This window comes from Camelus dromedarius, chromosome 12 (assembly GCF_036321535.1).
Source record: "Camelus dromedarius isolate mCamDro1 chromosome 12, mCamDro1.pat, whole genome shotgun sequence".
Taxonomy (NCBI): domain Eukaryota; kingdom Metazoa; phylum Chordata; class Mammalia; order Artiodactyla; family Camelidae; genus Camelus; species Camelus dromedarius.
Window position 1 is genome coordinate 47,115,073 of NC_087447.1, and position 14,024 is coordinate 47,129,096.

Here is a 14,024-nt window from a genome sequence, read left to right on the forward strand (position 1 = left end):
ACCTGAAGGCCCTGGCCCTCCAGGCGAATTAGGCCCTGTACCACAGCTTCCAGAGGGAAGGGCATAATTCCAGCTGTTCCTAATGTGACAGATGATCCTCCTGCTGGTTCTGTAATTTGGAGGCAGTTGTTTTGGGAACTAAAGTTGAAGTAGAGGTGGGTCATGTGACCCTGGTGCATAGCAGCTGGGGCTCCCCAGCTCTCCTTCCCCACAGGCTGATCTACTCCCAGTTACCTATTCCAGATGATCCCAAGAAGAGGAAGACCAGAGGGTGTTCTTCATCGTACCAGCCATTCTCCTTCCTCCGGATCGCTACGGCCAAACACATAAGATGGGAGGATGGGGAGGGAGGCAGATAAATCAATGACACAAAAGGCAGGATAATTATCACTAAGTATACAATATGTTTTACTGCTCTGCGCCCACTCAAAGTCCTCACTACCATTAGTGCTGCCTAATCTGATTAGCTGGCAAGGCCCCTAGAGACACCTAATCAGGTTAGCATGGATTTGGAAAGCTGCCCAGAGCAGATTTCGGATAAAGTTTTCCAGGATGAGCACTCAGCGTTGCCAAGGAAACTGAAAGGCGGGTGGATGGTGAATGGAGGTAAGGGGGTGGGGGCTGGTGAAGGAGAACTGGAGCTCTCAGCTGGTAACCCATCTACTCATCACTGGTTGGGGGTTGAGCCAGCCTCTTATGCAAATGGGAGAGGCAGAAACCCATGGCAGACCCTTGGGGACCTAGGGTGTAAGCTCTGAACTCTTTCCCATTTGGGGAAACCAAGGTCTGGTCTGTTATTTGGAAATACAGCCAAATGCACTTTCTGGAAGCCAATCAAAGGTAGTGTGGAGCTCAGGGCATGGAGGGGTGAGCCACTTAATTAGTACCTCTACCAACCATGGCCTCCACTGGGGGGCTGAGGTGCGGGGAGTGGGATAGATATGTACTAGGTTCCCTGGGGGCTCAGCTCTGTTAGTGAGAGCTGACTTCTCTTCAGGGGGAAGTATATAATCAAGGGCTCTGCATGTAAGGTGAGGAAATTAAGTGCCCAAGCACAGAGTGGGAGAATCAGGCTCAGAAGCATCACTCAAGTATAAGAGCAGGGAGCGCAATGAGGCAGAACTATGAGAAGAACCATTTATTAAACATGCTATCTGCTAGGCCCAATGGAAAAATTGCCAACATTTTATTACTCAAGACCTGCGTAGATACACTGAGTGGAAAATATTCTCAACTCCATCATACTGAAGAGAGAAACTGAGACAAGAGACAAAGAGATTTGCCCAAGTCACACAACTAGGAGATTACCAGTTGACTGGTAGAGTGACATCTCTAAATCTGTCTTCTTTTTTGTCACATGTGGCTGCTTAAAAAAGTGAGTATCAATTTGGGCTGCATCAACGGAAACATGATTGTCAGAAGCAGGAAGGGGACTGTGCAATGTCAAGGTTGGTCTGTAGATGGAACAGCATGTATAGTTTAGTCCCCAGAGTGTTGAGATCAGCAAAGGGACAGATGTCAGAGGACAAGGCCTGGAAACCAAGTCAACGGGGGAAGAATGGACAGTCTTAGGGATGTGTCTGCCAGCCTTGAGAACATCCTAAATGTTCTACTGTGTGGGATAATCTGTGTGGTTGGGTTTCAAAGAAGTGGCTGGAGAAGTTAGGGAAGGCTTTCAGAAGAAGTAGGACTGATGACAGATCACAGAGGCTGGGCGGGATCTTGGGGGCCAAAGGTGCCAGTGTGACAGAGGTGGAGAGACAGGAATGAACATGAATAGTAGTGGGTGGGATCAGATCACAGAGGACTCTGAATGCCTATTTTTGAACTTCAGGTGCACATTGCGGTCCTTCTCACCTTAACTGCTAATGCTTCTACTTAAAATACTTTCTAGTTCTGGCCTTAGCAGAAACAGACAGAAACTGCACAACCTCATGGACATCAAACTAGCCACTCTGCCTGCCTGGGAGATATTCTCTGAGACTCCTGAGAAAGGCCTGAAAAAAACCTCAGTCTAACTTCTCCCTTGGGCTATGTCTCAGATCATCTCTACATTGACTGGCTTGATCCTTTGGAAGGCTTGGCCATGAGGGGAATCCACAGGCCTCACAGGTACATGAAGGCCGGAGATGAAGAGGGAGAATCCCAAGCCTGGCTGAGAGGGAGTCCTCAGTGTCCTGACAGAAAGATGAACCTGTGGGTGGGAGTGTTTGGGGAGGTGGAGGTATTATAAAATGTCAAAGGCTAGACTTTTGTGAATGGTAAGTGCAGACGTGTGTTGAGGTGAGGGTGAGTGGGAAGTCATCTGAAAGGAGTCACATTCTTCCAAAAGTTGGCTAAGTTGAGAATCTAGGTTGGAAAGAAGCTGAACATAAACTGGGTTCAGGCTTCATGGGTCTATCTGGTGAGGCAGAAGTGCCCACGCATCCATCAGGCAGGTAGCCTGGGCGAACAGGTGTCATAAACCTGAGGTTCTGATCTTGACTTCTCTTTCAGGAAGCTTCCCAGCCCACTGAGAGCTGTGGGCTGCTGGGTTATATAGTTCAAAAACACCATGGAGAATGTGGAATTGGATTACGCCTGGGGTCATCTTTTCCCTCTTCTTTTCTAACAATGCACCTGGGAATGAGCTCTTTATAATGCCAGGCAGACTCCATTGCACAGCTGTCCCTGGTTAATTCTGCCAAACCCAGGGCAAGAGTCTGGGGTGGGCTTGATCTGGGCCCCCGTGAAACAGGCGAAATGCCAACCATTAAACAATTACAACTCTGGATATTTCTAATAATATCTGAAGAGAAAAACGGCCAAGCAGATGGTGTTCGACAGAATGAAAAATGGAAGCAGCTAGAAAGGACTGGGGAAGGTGGGCCCCCAGGGTGTTTGGTTGGCAGGGTGGCTGAGGACCAAGGCTGGGGCAGAGGCTGGGACAGACAGAGACCTGGATGGGCCCATCTGGGATGTGGCCACAGGTACTGGTGCTCTCACTGTGTACAAGCAAATGCTGCAACTTACTCTGCAAGCACTTTAGAGTCTATCAAAGAACTTCTGTAGACAACTTCATTTGAGGTTGGTTATAAACCTATAAGGCAGGGAGGGCTGGGAATGTGATTCCCATTTTACAGGTGAGGAAATGTATATAAGGAAGGTGACCTGTTCGAGGTTACAGAGGTAAATAAATGAACCTGGGCTTCACCCCTGGCTCTGGCTACCTCTTGAGCCTGAACTGGCACTTCAGTTTAGAGAAAGGAGCTGGCTCTCCCCTGCCACAGCATCTCTTACTCCCTTATGGCACCTGGAAAGGTGCTCAAATGAACCTTTGAATACAAATGAATACACCCCTCTGCAGTCTTCCCCCTGGCTCACTCATCCATTCCTCAGCTCCTGCCTATCTCCTGACCATGGCTCTATGGGCTCAAGATGTTGTCAGGATCCCTTGAGAAGGCAGCTCAGCCCCTTCCATGGCCAGTCCCATCTCTAAAAGCTCCAACAGGCTTGGCAGCCTCCCCACATGCTAGGCCACGCAAGGGCTCCCTTGTTATGTTCCCAGAACACCTTCTCCCTGCCATGTTGACCACTACTGGACCATCTTAAATCTCACCTGTAACAATTCTTTTCTAGTAGCTCTACCACATCACATCTGCCCCATCAGCTCCCAGTATAGTAGAGAGGGTAGGAGTTACAGGATCTAGTTTGGAGTCCTGACTCTGTCACTAATTAGTTGACTGACTTTGAGTAAAATACTTACTCCTTTAGAGGCTTGGTTTCTTCATCTTTAAAATGGTAATAGTCATACATGCTCAGTCAGCCCCATATGAAGATTAAAATGAATTAATAGTTATGAAAGTATTTTGTTAGTTGCAAAGACTGGAATAATAACAAGAATAAAAGTAATGGTAGTCATAGCAGCAGTAGTGGCAGCAGCCATTAGCTTTGGTATTTCACAGATCTCTCTTTCATCTTTACAGTAGTTTGGAGAAGCAGGCATTATCTCCATTTTACAGAGGAAGAGACTGGAGCTCAGAGAGGGGCAGTGTGACAGGTTTCATCCACCAGTGCCCTTGTATCTGGGGGAGAGTGTGCCCTAATCTGACTGTATATTCTGTAGGTGCAGGTGCTAAGTGTTCTATTTCCTGAGGGGCCCTTGCCCAACACTAGTACAATGCTTGCTGACTAGATGAATTAATTCTTGGTCTTTCTGGAATCACAAGGGGGAAAGAACAGATACTTCAAATCCCATTTTATAGGAAAGAGTGAGGCCTGGTCGCAAGAGTCTCTAATGGCTCCAAGTGGTTTCTACTACCTTGGGTGAATAAGGCTTCCACTCCCATCTTAACCTTATCCATTTGTTCAGCAAGTAAGTTCTATGTTGGGTGTTGGGGTACCTACAAAGAAGCCTAAACCAAGGTTTGTGCCTTTCAGGTGAATGCTGTAATGAAAACTGTGGGTTCCAAGTGGGATGGGAGCACTGGGAGGAGTGTGGGAAGAGCCATTTGTGACTGTGACTTGTGCCTGAAGGATGAGGGGAGATGGCCAGGCAGTCTGGGTATGATGGGACATTCCAGAAGGAAAGCCCCAGTGCACGTAAAACCAAAGTGAGACAAAAGAACGGTCTCCTCTTCCCATGCAGGCTTTTGCCTCTGTCTAGCTGATTCTAGGTTCTGTGGCAGTCTGGGTAGGCTGACTCATCCTTCCTGATAAGTTCTAGTGATCTAGTGTGGGAGATTTTTCTAACCTAACCTGGCATGGAACATGTTTGTTTCATGCTCGTAGCATCTTCCAGGGGAACCTGTCCTTCAGAGGGACTCTGATATTGGACTCACCTAAATGTCTATTTGCAATTTCCTGTCTAAGCATATAGGTTCATAAAGCACAGGCAGTGCTCAAGGAGTGCCTGCTGACTGAGTGGTACTGGTGCCTCAGATCTGATGATGAGATGATGAGAGAAGAGTTCTCTTCTTAGTCTGTAAATTAGTCTTTCTGAGGGTCAACTATTGCTACCAAGGGGTAAGTATTAAAAATGCAAAGAAGAGCTTCTGTTGAGCCCACCCATTGTGTGCATGTTGTGCATGCTGTGGGGTACAGATCACTGGAGGGAAGAGAGACACCCTTCCAGAAAGAAGCTGAGATCAGATTCTGTGCTGAGGAAAGGCAGAATGTCAAGATGGGCTTGGACTTGGTTCATCTGAGCTCAGTTGAGTTCAACAACCTTTTGCACACCTGTGTGCCAACCCTGGGGAAACAGAGCTGAATGATAAGTAATTCCTGACCTCTGGAGGGAGAGAGACATACAAACAGATGCCGTGTGCTAAGTGCAGTGATAAAAGGTGTCCACAGGAAGCCCAGAGTGTTGAGGGTCCAGGAAGACGAGTGGAAGGGCAGGGCAGTCCAGGCACCAAGAAGAGCAAGGGCACAGGAGCGACACCTGAAGTGGTGAGGTGGGGAGGTGGAACTGTAAGCAGTTTTCTAAATTAATCACTGCCACGCCACAACTCAAGGATGACCTGGATATATTTCTCAGATCAGAAACAGGACTTCCACAGGAAAGTCCAGAAAGGTGCAGTGCTTGGAAAGATTACACTTTTGGATTAGTCAAAGAGGTAAGTAGAGCATGGGATAGGATGGTGCACCCACTGTACGCCACATGGCTGATGCCGAGATTCTGTATCTGGGCTAGACTCTGGCTTGGAGGAGCAGTCAAGGTGGTAGAGCTTCCCAGGGGAGTTCATGGGCTTCAGAGTCAACTGGGACTAGATGTAATGGGTTCTGAGGACAGGCCCTGGTCAGAGGGAGCCGCAGGGAAGCCACCAGGTGTGCAGGCTGACTGGCTGCCTAGAGGAGCCTTCTTGGAGCAGATCTGGGGAATGGCCTGTCCACCCAAGAAGTCAAAAGTTGAGTAGTATAGGTGTTGTAATTAACTATTTCTCCATAGTCACATTCCTAATATGCTTGCAAACAACTAGAAAGCAGGCTTACAGCTTCTCTTCTTTCCTCAAAGCACATCAGAGAGATGGACAAAGGGCCATGCCAAAGTAATTACCTTGACAGACCGCACTAAGTACCTACTTCGAGCAGAATACTATGCCAGGAATTGAGGGAAACAAAAATGATTCAGTTATGGTCTCTGCCCTTGGGAGTCCTCAGTCTCTTACTCCTGAACTGAGTTAGGCTAAGTAAAAACCAGCCAGAGTGTGGGAGATGGGCAGGGCTAAGGTGGGGAAAGGGCCAGAAGAAAAGGAATTCCAAGCAGAGATGGCATCATCAACAAATGCAGGCAGGAGGTCAACACAGCATGTGCAGGAAAGTGGAAGCAGCCACTATGTAAAGTGCAAAGCGGGGAGGGTGGGGGCAACAGAGGAGAGGAGCAGCAGGAGTGGGCCTCATATGCCGGGCTAGGGCAGCCATTCAAAGATTTTAAATAGGTTTCTTTTTTTCTTTCTTTTTCTTCTTCTTTTTGTTTTACACTTTACAAAGCTGACACCAGCTTCGGAGAAGTGGTTATAGGGGAAGAAAAAAGAGGCAGAGAGACCAGTGAGGAGGCCACTGCAAGGTAAGGATGGGAGATACTGAGGTCCTGAGTTGGGGCAGTGGTATCAGGAATGCAGGGGTGAGGCCAGATTTGAGATCCATTTAATAGAAAAAAAGAAAAAAGAAAAAAAGGAGTAAGAATGATAGTATTTGATACTTAATGGGCTATAGGGGGTGAGAAGGAGGGAGGAGCCAAACAAACATCTAAGTTTCTATTTAGGAGACTAGAGAATGGTGGTGTCTTTATGGAGATGGGAACATGAGAGGTAGGCAGGTTGGAGGAGGGAACAGAGTCTAGCTCTGAATGGGCTGAAAAAAACAGCTGGTTGCCTTTCTGAGGATGGTGAGGCACGGAGGCTCTGAGCTCCCAGGAGGTCTGCCCAACTGTCCAGGCATCCTCCCTCTGCCCATGACCAAGAACAGCTTTGGATTCTGGAAGAAGAGCCTCATTTTCAATGTCAGTGCTCTGGCTTGTCATCTGTGGACTCCAGTGACCCTAGAAGACCAAAGAGACCATGGGAGCCTGGGCTGTGGGGTTGGTGCTTTATCTCCTCCATTTGTAAGGTGGTAACTGTGCGCCCGCCTTGCTAGAAGCTCTGCAGCTGGGGATCACACTGATAAATTCACTGTATTACTTTGCACAAATCAATATCCCAGCACTTACCAGGGGTTGATGTGACCGAAATTGGTTTCAGCCAATTCGTGAGGGTAATAAATGGCCATTTATCAAATCAATTCATTCTGTGGCACTTCTCTGGCTGCCCATCCCCATCGTACCCCTGGGGTGCCAGGCTCCACCTAGCCAGTCCCTAGCATACATCTGACACTAGCCTAGAGGACCCAGGGAGGCCCAGCTGACCTCTAGACCACTAGCCACTAGCCTCTCCTGCACCTGCTTCAGTCTTGAGGTCCTGAGGCACTGGCTGCTGCTTGCCTACCAGAAATTCTGACCCGGAGAGTGCCAAATGCTTCAGCTGAGCCGGTAGCTGAACACAATCTGACTGTCATCAGTGTGACCTTCAGCTGTAGGGCTTCTAGCAAGGCGGGCACACAGTTACTGCCTTACAAATGGAAGAGGGAATGTACCAACCCCACAGCCCAGGCCCCTATGGCCTCTGTGTCTTTTCCAGCATCACTGGAGCCATAGCAGGGTCAACCTACACACCATAGGACAAGTAGCAGGGCCTTTCTGATGTCAGGCAGAGTTCGGGTGACAGAATTAAGCTTTGGATAGAAGCAAGAACTCAGGGCAGACATTCTGACAGCCCCGGGGAAGTGGGAAGTAGAATCATCTACTTCTGTTCTGGGCCAATGGCAAGGAGATACAAGGTGGGTGGTGCAGCAGAGGTCGGTGTAGGATCAGGGGAAGAGTCCAGCCTGGGGCTGGGACAAAGGATCAGTCCCGGGCTGAAGGAAAAACTGGGCCTGACCTACAGAGCACACTGCCCAACCCCAGATGGTAAACATCTGGAGGATGGGGACTAGGTTTTATTTAGTGCTCCCTGCTACATACTAGAAAGAACATGTTCTTTACAGTCCTGCAGTCCTGGATTTGGTTTCCCAGCACACAGGTGAGGAAACTGATGCTCAAAGAAGCTGAGTGACTAGCCTGAGTTGCACAGCTGGTAAGTGGCCGACCTGCTATTTGAGCTCTGGCTGATCGAATTCTTTCCATTCTAATGTCCTCTTCCCTCTCCCCTCCACTACTTATGGGAGCTTCGTATCTTACGGGCTTGGGAAGCCGGTGAGAAGGAGGTCAGAGGAGCAGGTAACCTGCTGGGAAAGGGTGGCATAAGAGGTGGAGGGAAAACACCATGATGACAGCTGCAGTTCTGGCCCAAGTGGACATGAGATTCCAGCAGGATATGCTTTCTGAGATCTCTGCTAGGTCATCTGTTACTCTCATGGGCACCTCCTCCTCCTCTCTTCAACCCAAGAGCTCCCAAGGTCTCCCTTCCTTCTACCTAGACATGGCCTTGGCAAAGAAGTAGGGGGTTGCCATCTCCAAGGTGGTGGCTGAGCATGGCTGTCTGTATCTAGACCCAAAAGGGCAGTCTGGTGTGGTTTGGGCCTGAATAGCAAGGAGTGGTGTATTCAGAAAAGCTCTCCCTGGTGCCTGTGTGTGCCTGCAGGCTGCCTTCTGCCCTAGAGCTGGTTAGACAGCTCTCGTCTGTGGGCTCCTTTTATCCACTGATGGTCAGGCCCCTAGTCAGTGGCTCACGACTTGCACATGAGTCCCACTGGTGTGTGAGGATGATTGGATAATGGGCTGGGCTTGGTGTGTCACAGTGCAACTGCCTTCATTGTTCAGTGACTCCACTAATTGGTTTTCTAGGGCTGACAATGCCACCCCAGACCATTCCAGAGGGGCACCACAACTTCAGCCTTATGTCTCCTTTTACTAGCGAGCAGAACCAGCTGCTGTCCTTGGCAGCTGGTGAACTGCATCAGGTGGGACTAGATGCAACACTAAATGCAACATGTTGGTGAGACTGACTGTGACCCTGAAGGGCAGAGGTTTGTAAAGTTGAGCTGAGCATCAGCATCTCCTGCAGGGCCTGTTAAAACACAGATTTCTGGGCTCCACTGCCAGAACTTCTGATTCCAAAGGTCTAGGGTGAGGCTTCAGGTCTACTACTGACAAGTTCCCAGAGGATGTTGGTGCTGCTGGCCCAGAGACCACTTTGAGAACCACTGCCTTGGGGGCTACCCCCTTGTCTAAGCCAGGCATAGGGTTCCCCTGCCCTTGCCTCAATCTGTTTGAGGTCACCCTCAGGAGGTCACGCACCTGAATAGGAGAACAACTGTGAGGGCACCATCTTGAGCAGAACCCCAGTTTTATTATCTCTCCAGTGGGGTCTGCATCGGCAGGAGGGTCACTAGATTAAGGATGACACCAGCAGGCAGTCTGGTTCCCAAGGGTCAAAGTATGGGACATAAGAGCTTCTGAGGTAAAGAAGAAGGCACTCAAGACTTGTTCAGGGTATTTTCCCTAAAATTGAGCCAGCTGCTGACAAATTATATGGAAGTGTGGTAGAGTCCTAGGCAGGAGATGGAAGTCAGAAGTTCTAGTTCTGGCTTAGCTGCTATGTTATTAGTGATGGATAAACTCCTGTTCTTCTGTGGCTTTCAGTTTCTCCACCTGAAAGATGGGGGTGGATGGGGGCAGTGGACCAGATGAAGGTCAAAGTTAAATTCTAAGCATAGGAAAGCAGCCTTGAGCAAATTATTGAACTGCTCTGTCTCAGCTTCCTCATCTGTAAAGTGGGGATTTAATGGGACCAACCTCACAGAGTTGCTGCAAGGATTAAATGACACAACATATGCAAAGAGCTCAGAACACTGCCTGGCACAAAGTACTCAACGAATGCTGCACTGTATTATTAGCCACTTCTCAACATGGAGCCAGCAGGACCGCACCTCACTGCGGCAGACCCTGAGCTACTCTGCCCTTTCCGGCGTGGGCCAGTGTCTCGTGTACTCACCAGCACCCACCGTGGCGATGGCACTCTCCTGGCCAATGATGTGCTCCTTTAGCCGCTGCTCCAGAGGAAAGCGGCGCCGCTCCTCGGCCTCGCGCTTCCGCTGCTTCTCCTGGTACTGTGGGGAGAGGAGAGAGGGAAGGTGGCTCAGGAGCGCTGGGCCCAGGAGGATCCTAGTTTCATTCTATCTGCCAACCCGCGGAAAAAACACATGTCTGGATCTTTGGGGGTCCTGATACACAGCCCTGGCTCATGACCACTGGAGGCTGGCCCAGTCCTCCCCTCACCCCCTCATCCTAGGCCTCATCTCATCTCCTTACATTGAGAGTAAGATCTTGGCTCATCCTGCTAGTAAAATAATTACTACTAGTAGATTAATACTTGACTCTGGAGTCTGACAGAAGACTTGGTTCGAATTCCAGCTTTCTCACTTATAAGATGTGCTTATTACCTGGAGTGAGTTACTTTGCCTCAGTTTTCTCCTCTGTAAATTGGGGATTAAATATGATGGTATATAGAACGTACCTAGCATCATGGTTGGCATGCTCTAAGTGCTTAACAAATACAGGTTCCTTGCCTTTTTTGCTTATCCTCTTGAAAACCATTCTGATTTTCAAATCAGAGCTATGAACACCCTCCACTTCAATGATACTGGATTTCAATTCAAAACAACTAATTCAGCAACTGCTGTGCGCCTGGCCTGGTGCACACAATATTGGAAAGGTGCGGCAGGGGCAAGGAGGACGATTATACCTCACCCCCTGGGAGGCTGAGATGAGTGCCTAGCAAGTGTCTGGCCTCTGGCTTGGTCCATTTTGGAAAAGGCAAGAGGAGGCCTGCGTTTGGTCATGCTGTGAGGGAGAAAAAGAGGGCCAGGCCTTGCCCTCAGGGAGCTCAAAGTTGGGCAGAGGAAGTGAGGCAGGGTCTGTACACAAATACTTCTCAGGCAAAATCAGCCATTTTTCTCACAATTCCAAAGCATGTGTGCCTATTTCTAGCCCTGTACCTATCACTGAAGAAAAGATTACCTGAAAACAAGTTTGCTGAATGTTTGAGAGTCTGTCTTCCAAATCAGATATGAGCCCCCTGAGGGTACACACTGCCTTTTACTCACTGCTATTCCTGGTGTGGGTCCTAGCACAGTGGAGGCATCTGGTGAATGTTTGCTAAAATGAATCTAATGACAGATATAAAGAGGAATTAACAGCTGGACTGGGTGGTGAAGGAATAGAGAAGGGGAAGGATACATAGAACACGGAACATTTTGGGGGTGCTTTCTGGGAGGTGGGAGGCTTGAAGGAGCTGAAGTAGTGGGCTAAGTGGGAGCTGTGGGACTGAGACCAGGAAGGGAGGGGTGAGTGCATGGGTCTGATGATAAAGCATTTATGGAGGTGGGGGCTGGGGGAAGGAGGCAGGTCTTGGAGTAGAACGGAAAGACCTGCGTCTTCAGGAGGCTTCTCTTCCCTAGGGACCCTGTAACACTGACAGCTTTCTAAGAAGCGAGCTGCTAAGGTAAGGCCCTGTCACAAAAGTTGTGGCTGCAGATTGCTCTTGTGGGCAGAGTGGATGAAAAATATCTGCTATTTGGGCAGTGTTTTCCTGTTATGGTAGTGACCTTGACAGAAGTTAAAAAAAATAAATAGCAAACAATCCAATTTTGGCTGTTGCTATCAGTCTGTAACTGAAAGCTCCCATCAGTCCTGGGGTTCCATATGGAGCAATAATTCGGCGCCGATCCCAGTGGAGCGACGCTTGCCGGTTGGAATCCAGCGCGTCACTGTGCAGCTCCCTCAGGCGCCACATACATCACATGGCTCTGCCGACTCCAGCCATATATCTGCCTCCTCCTCCTCCCTGCCCATCCAGCCCCTCTCAGCACTCAGGCCCACTGGGCTGGAAGGCTATGATGGTGAGAAGCACACACACCGGCTGGTACAGCATTAGCCAGAGCCTGGCCGGCTTGCAGTCATCCAGGCCCCCCGAAGGAGCTCGAAGCTGTGGAAGCTGGCTTCCAAGGGTTTGTTGGGCCTGTTTCCTCACTTCCCCTCAGTGATGGGTATTCCTGCCTCTGGGCCTTCTGCTCACACTGCTCCATCACACAAAAGCCTTCTCTATTCTTACCCAGCTCTAAGTATCCCAGTGATCTCAGCTTAAATGCCATATAATTTAAGGAGCCTGTTATAAGGTTTTGTGCCTGCCTCTGGCCCCAGGACCTCTGGTGCACTTATTTAACTGCCAATTTATGTCTCTTTACTCGACACGTGAGGTCCATAGTGACAAAGACCATGTTTTATTCATTTCCATAGCTCCAGCACCTAGCACAGGGCCTGGCTCACAGGAGTCAATACATGTTGCCAACTGAATGAGGTTAACTACCATTTGTGGAATGGCTACTGTGTGCCAGGCACCGTACTCTGCACTTTATCCATAGTGTCTCACTGAATTCTTACAACTGTGCCCATCTGAAGTTTGACTCCTCTTCTGGCTTATACTGGGGCATATCACGTGGCAGAAAGAAGCAGCTTTACTCCAAAGAGACCTGAATTCAGGCCTTACCTAATCCACTTACTATCTAGCTGACCTTGGGGAAGTTGAATCACCTCCCTGAATTTGTTTCCTCATCTCCAACATGGGTATGGTGCTCATGCCTACCCTGCAGGCCCCTTGTGGGATGTTGGTGAGGATTAAATGAGATGACATATACAAAGCACCAGGCAGGTCTCCGGCACACAGCAAATGTGTAAGTGGCTGTGTGAGAGACTCAAGTGGTTAACAGAGTACCTGGCCCTTAGCAAGCCTTTGATAAGTGTAACTTCCCCTTTGCTGCATTTTGATAACTGATTATCTAACCCAGTATCTCTTCTTTTTGGTTTCAAATTTTTGTTTTGGTACTGGAATCCTTTAAACTACTTTAATCTGCATGGAGCTCCACAGATAAGGAGAAGAGATTCTCTAGCTTAACCAGAAGCCAGGAATCAAGTTCACTTGGACGTCCCCACTGCCCCAGTGTGGCTCCTGAGGCCCCTCCCCCTAGGAACCCAGTGTCTGCAGGGAACAGTCTCAACACCAACCAGGTTTTGGGGATGCCTCTACTGCCTGGGGTGGCTCAGCTCCGCCTGTCAGTATTCCCTATGTTGTAGAGAACTCTACCTCCAGGTACTTTCCATCCATTGATTTGAGGGGCCTCACAAAACATACCTTTTTTCCTTTGAGGCAGGCAAAGACTAACATGGCTTTTTCCACCACTTTGCTGGTTTGGGTATGACCATTGTGGCCTCCTTAAGACTTCTTCAGGGAAACATTTCTACCTCCTGTAACTCTTCTTCAGTGTCATGATTTTAGGTTGTCTTAGTATTCCTGTTACTTTCTTGGGCAAGAGAAAAGGGTTCTTGACTTCTATGAGTGTGAGAGAAAGATTACACTGTGATCTGCCTGGTCTCTCAGGAGCTTTCTAGATGGTCCTGGGAAAGATTCAACCTGTGGCCTAAATCTGAGCACATTCTGATTCCAGCACACTCCATCCCAGCCTGGAGCCCTAAGTATCTACTCAGAACAACTTCTGAAAATGGATCAGATTCTTTGATAAAAATGTACAGACACTGAGATTAAACCAGGTAGAAGGTTACTGCTTCATGCTGTTTTCCTAATGCTTAGCAAAGAATTTATGTTAAAAAAAAAAGGGTTGAATGAATGAATGACTTTTAAAGGCATGAGCTATGAGTTCAGGCTTGTGAAAAGCTAGCCAGTGGAAGAACCTAGGAAAGGAAAATACTTGGTCTGTATACATTCTGTTTGGGGAAGAGGAGAGAGAAGGATGGGAGAAGGGTCCATGAATGTAGGCTACTATTGTTTTCTGGCTTTTTGAGGAAATAGGGAGGAAGGCTACAGGGACTGAGGTCAAGGTTCTGCTTTAACAGGGTTTCACTAGAGGAGAAGATAAGGTAGGTAACCCAGTCTGCAGAAGCAGAAGGCACTGGGCTGAGAGCCTCTAGGAGGAAGTCACCTAGGAGAGCAGGA

General features: G+C 48.7%; 1 protein-coding gene across 2 annotated transcripts in view; it reads right to left on the reverse strand.

The window, feature by feature from the left end:
* CLPB (ClpB family mitochondrial disaggregase) overlaps positions 1-14,024 on the reverse strand; it is a 150,879-nt gene that overhangs the window by 14,464 nt on the left and 122,391 nt on the right. For both annotated transcript variants that reach the window (XM_064492668.1, XM_010989160.3), the window contains 2 exons: positions 10,011-10,125; positions 235-312 (listed from right to left, as the gene is read on the reverse strand). In XM_064492668.1, coding sequence (XP_064348738.1) covers positions 235-312; positions 10,011-10,125 — 193 coding nt within the window. The remainder of the gene's footprint in view (positions 1-234; positions 313-10,010; positions 10,126-14,024) is intronic.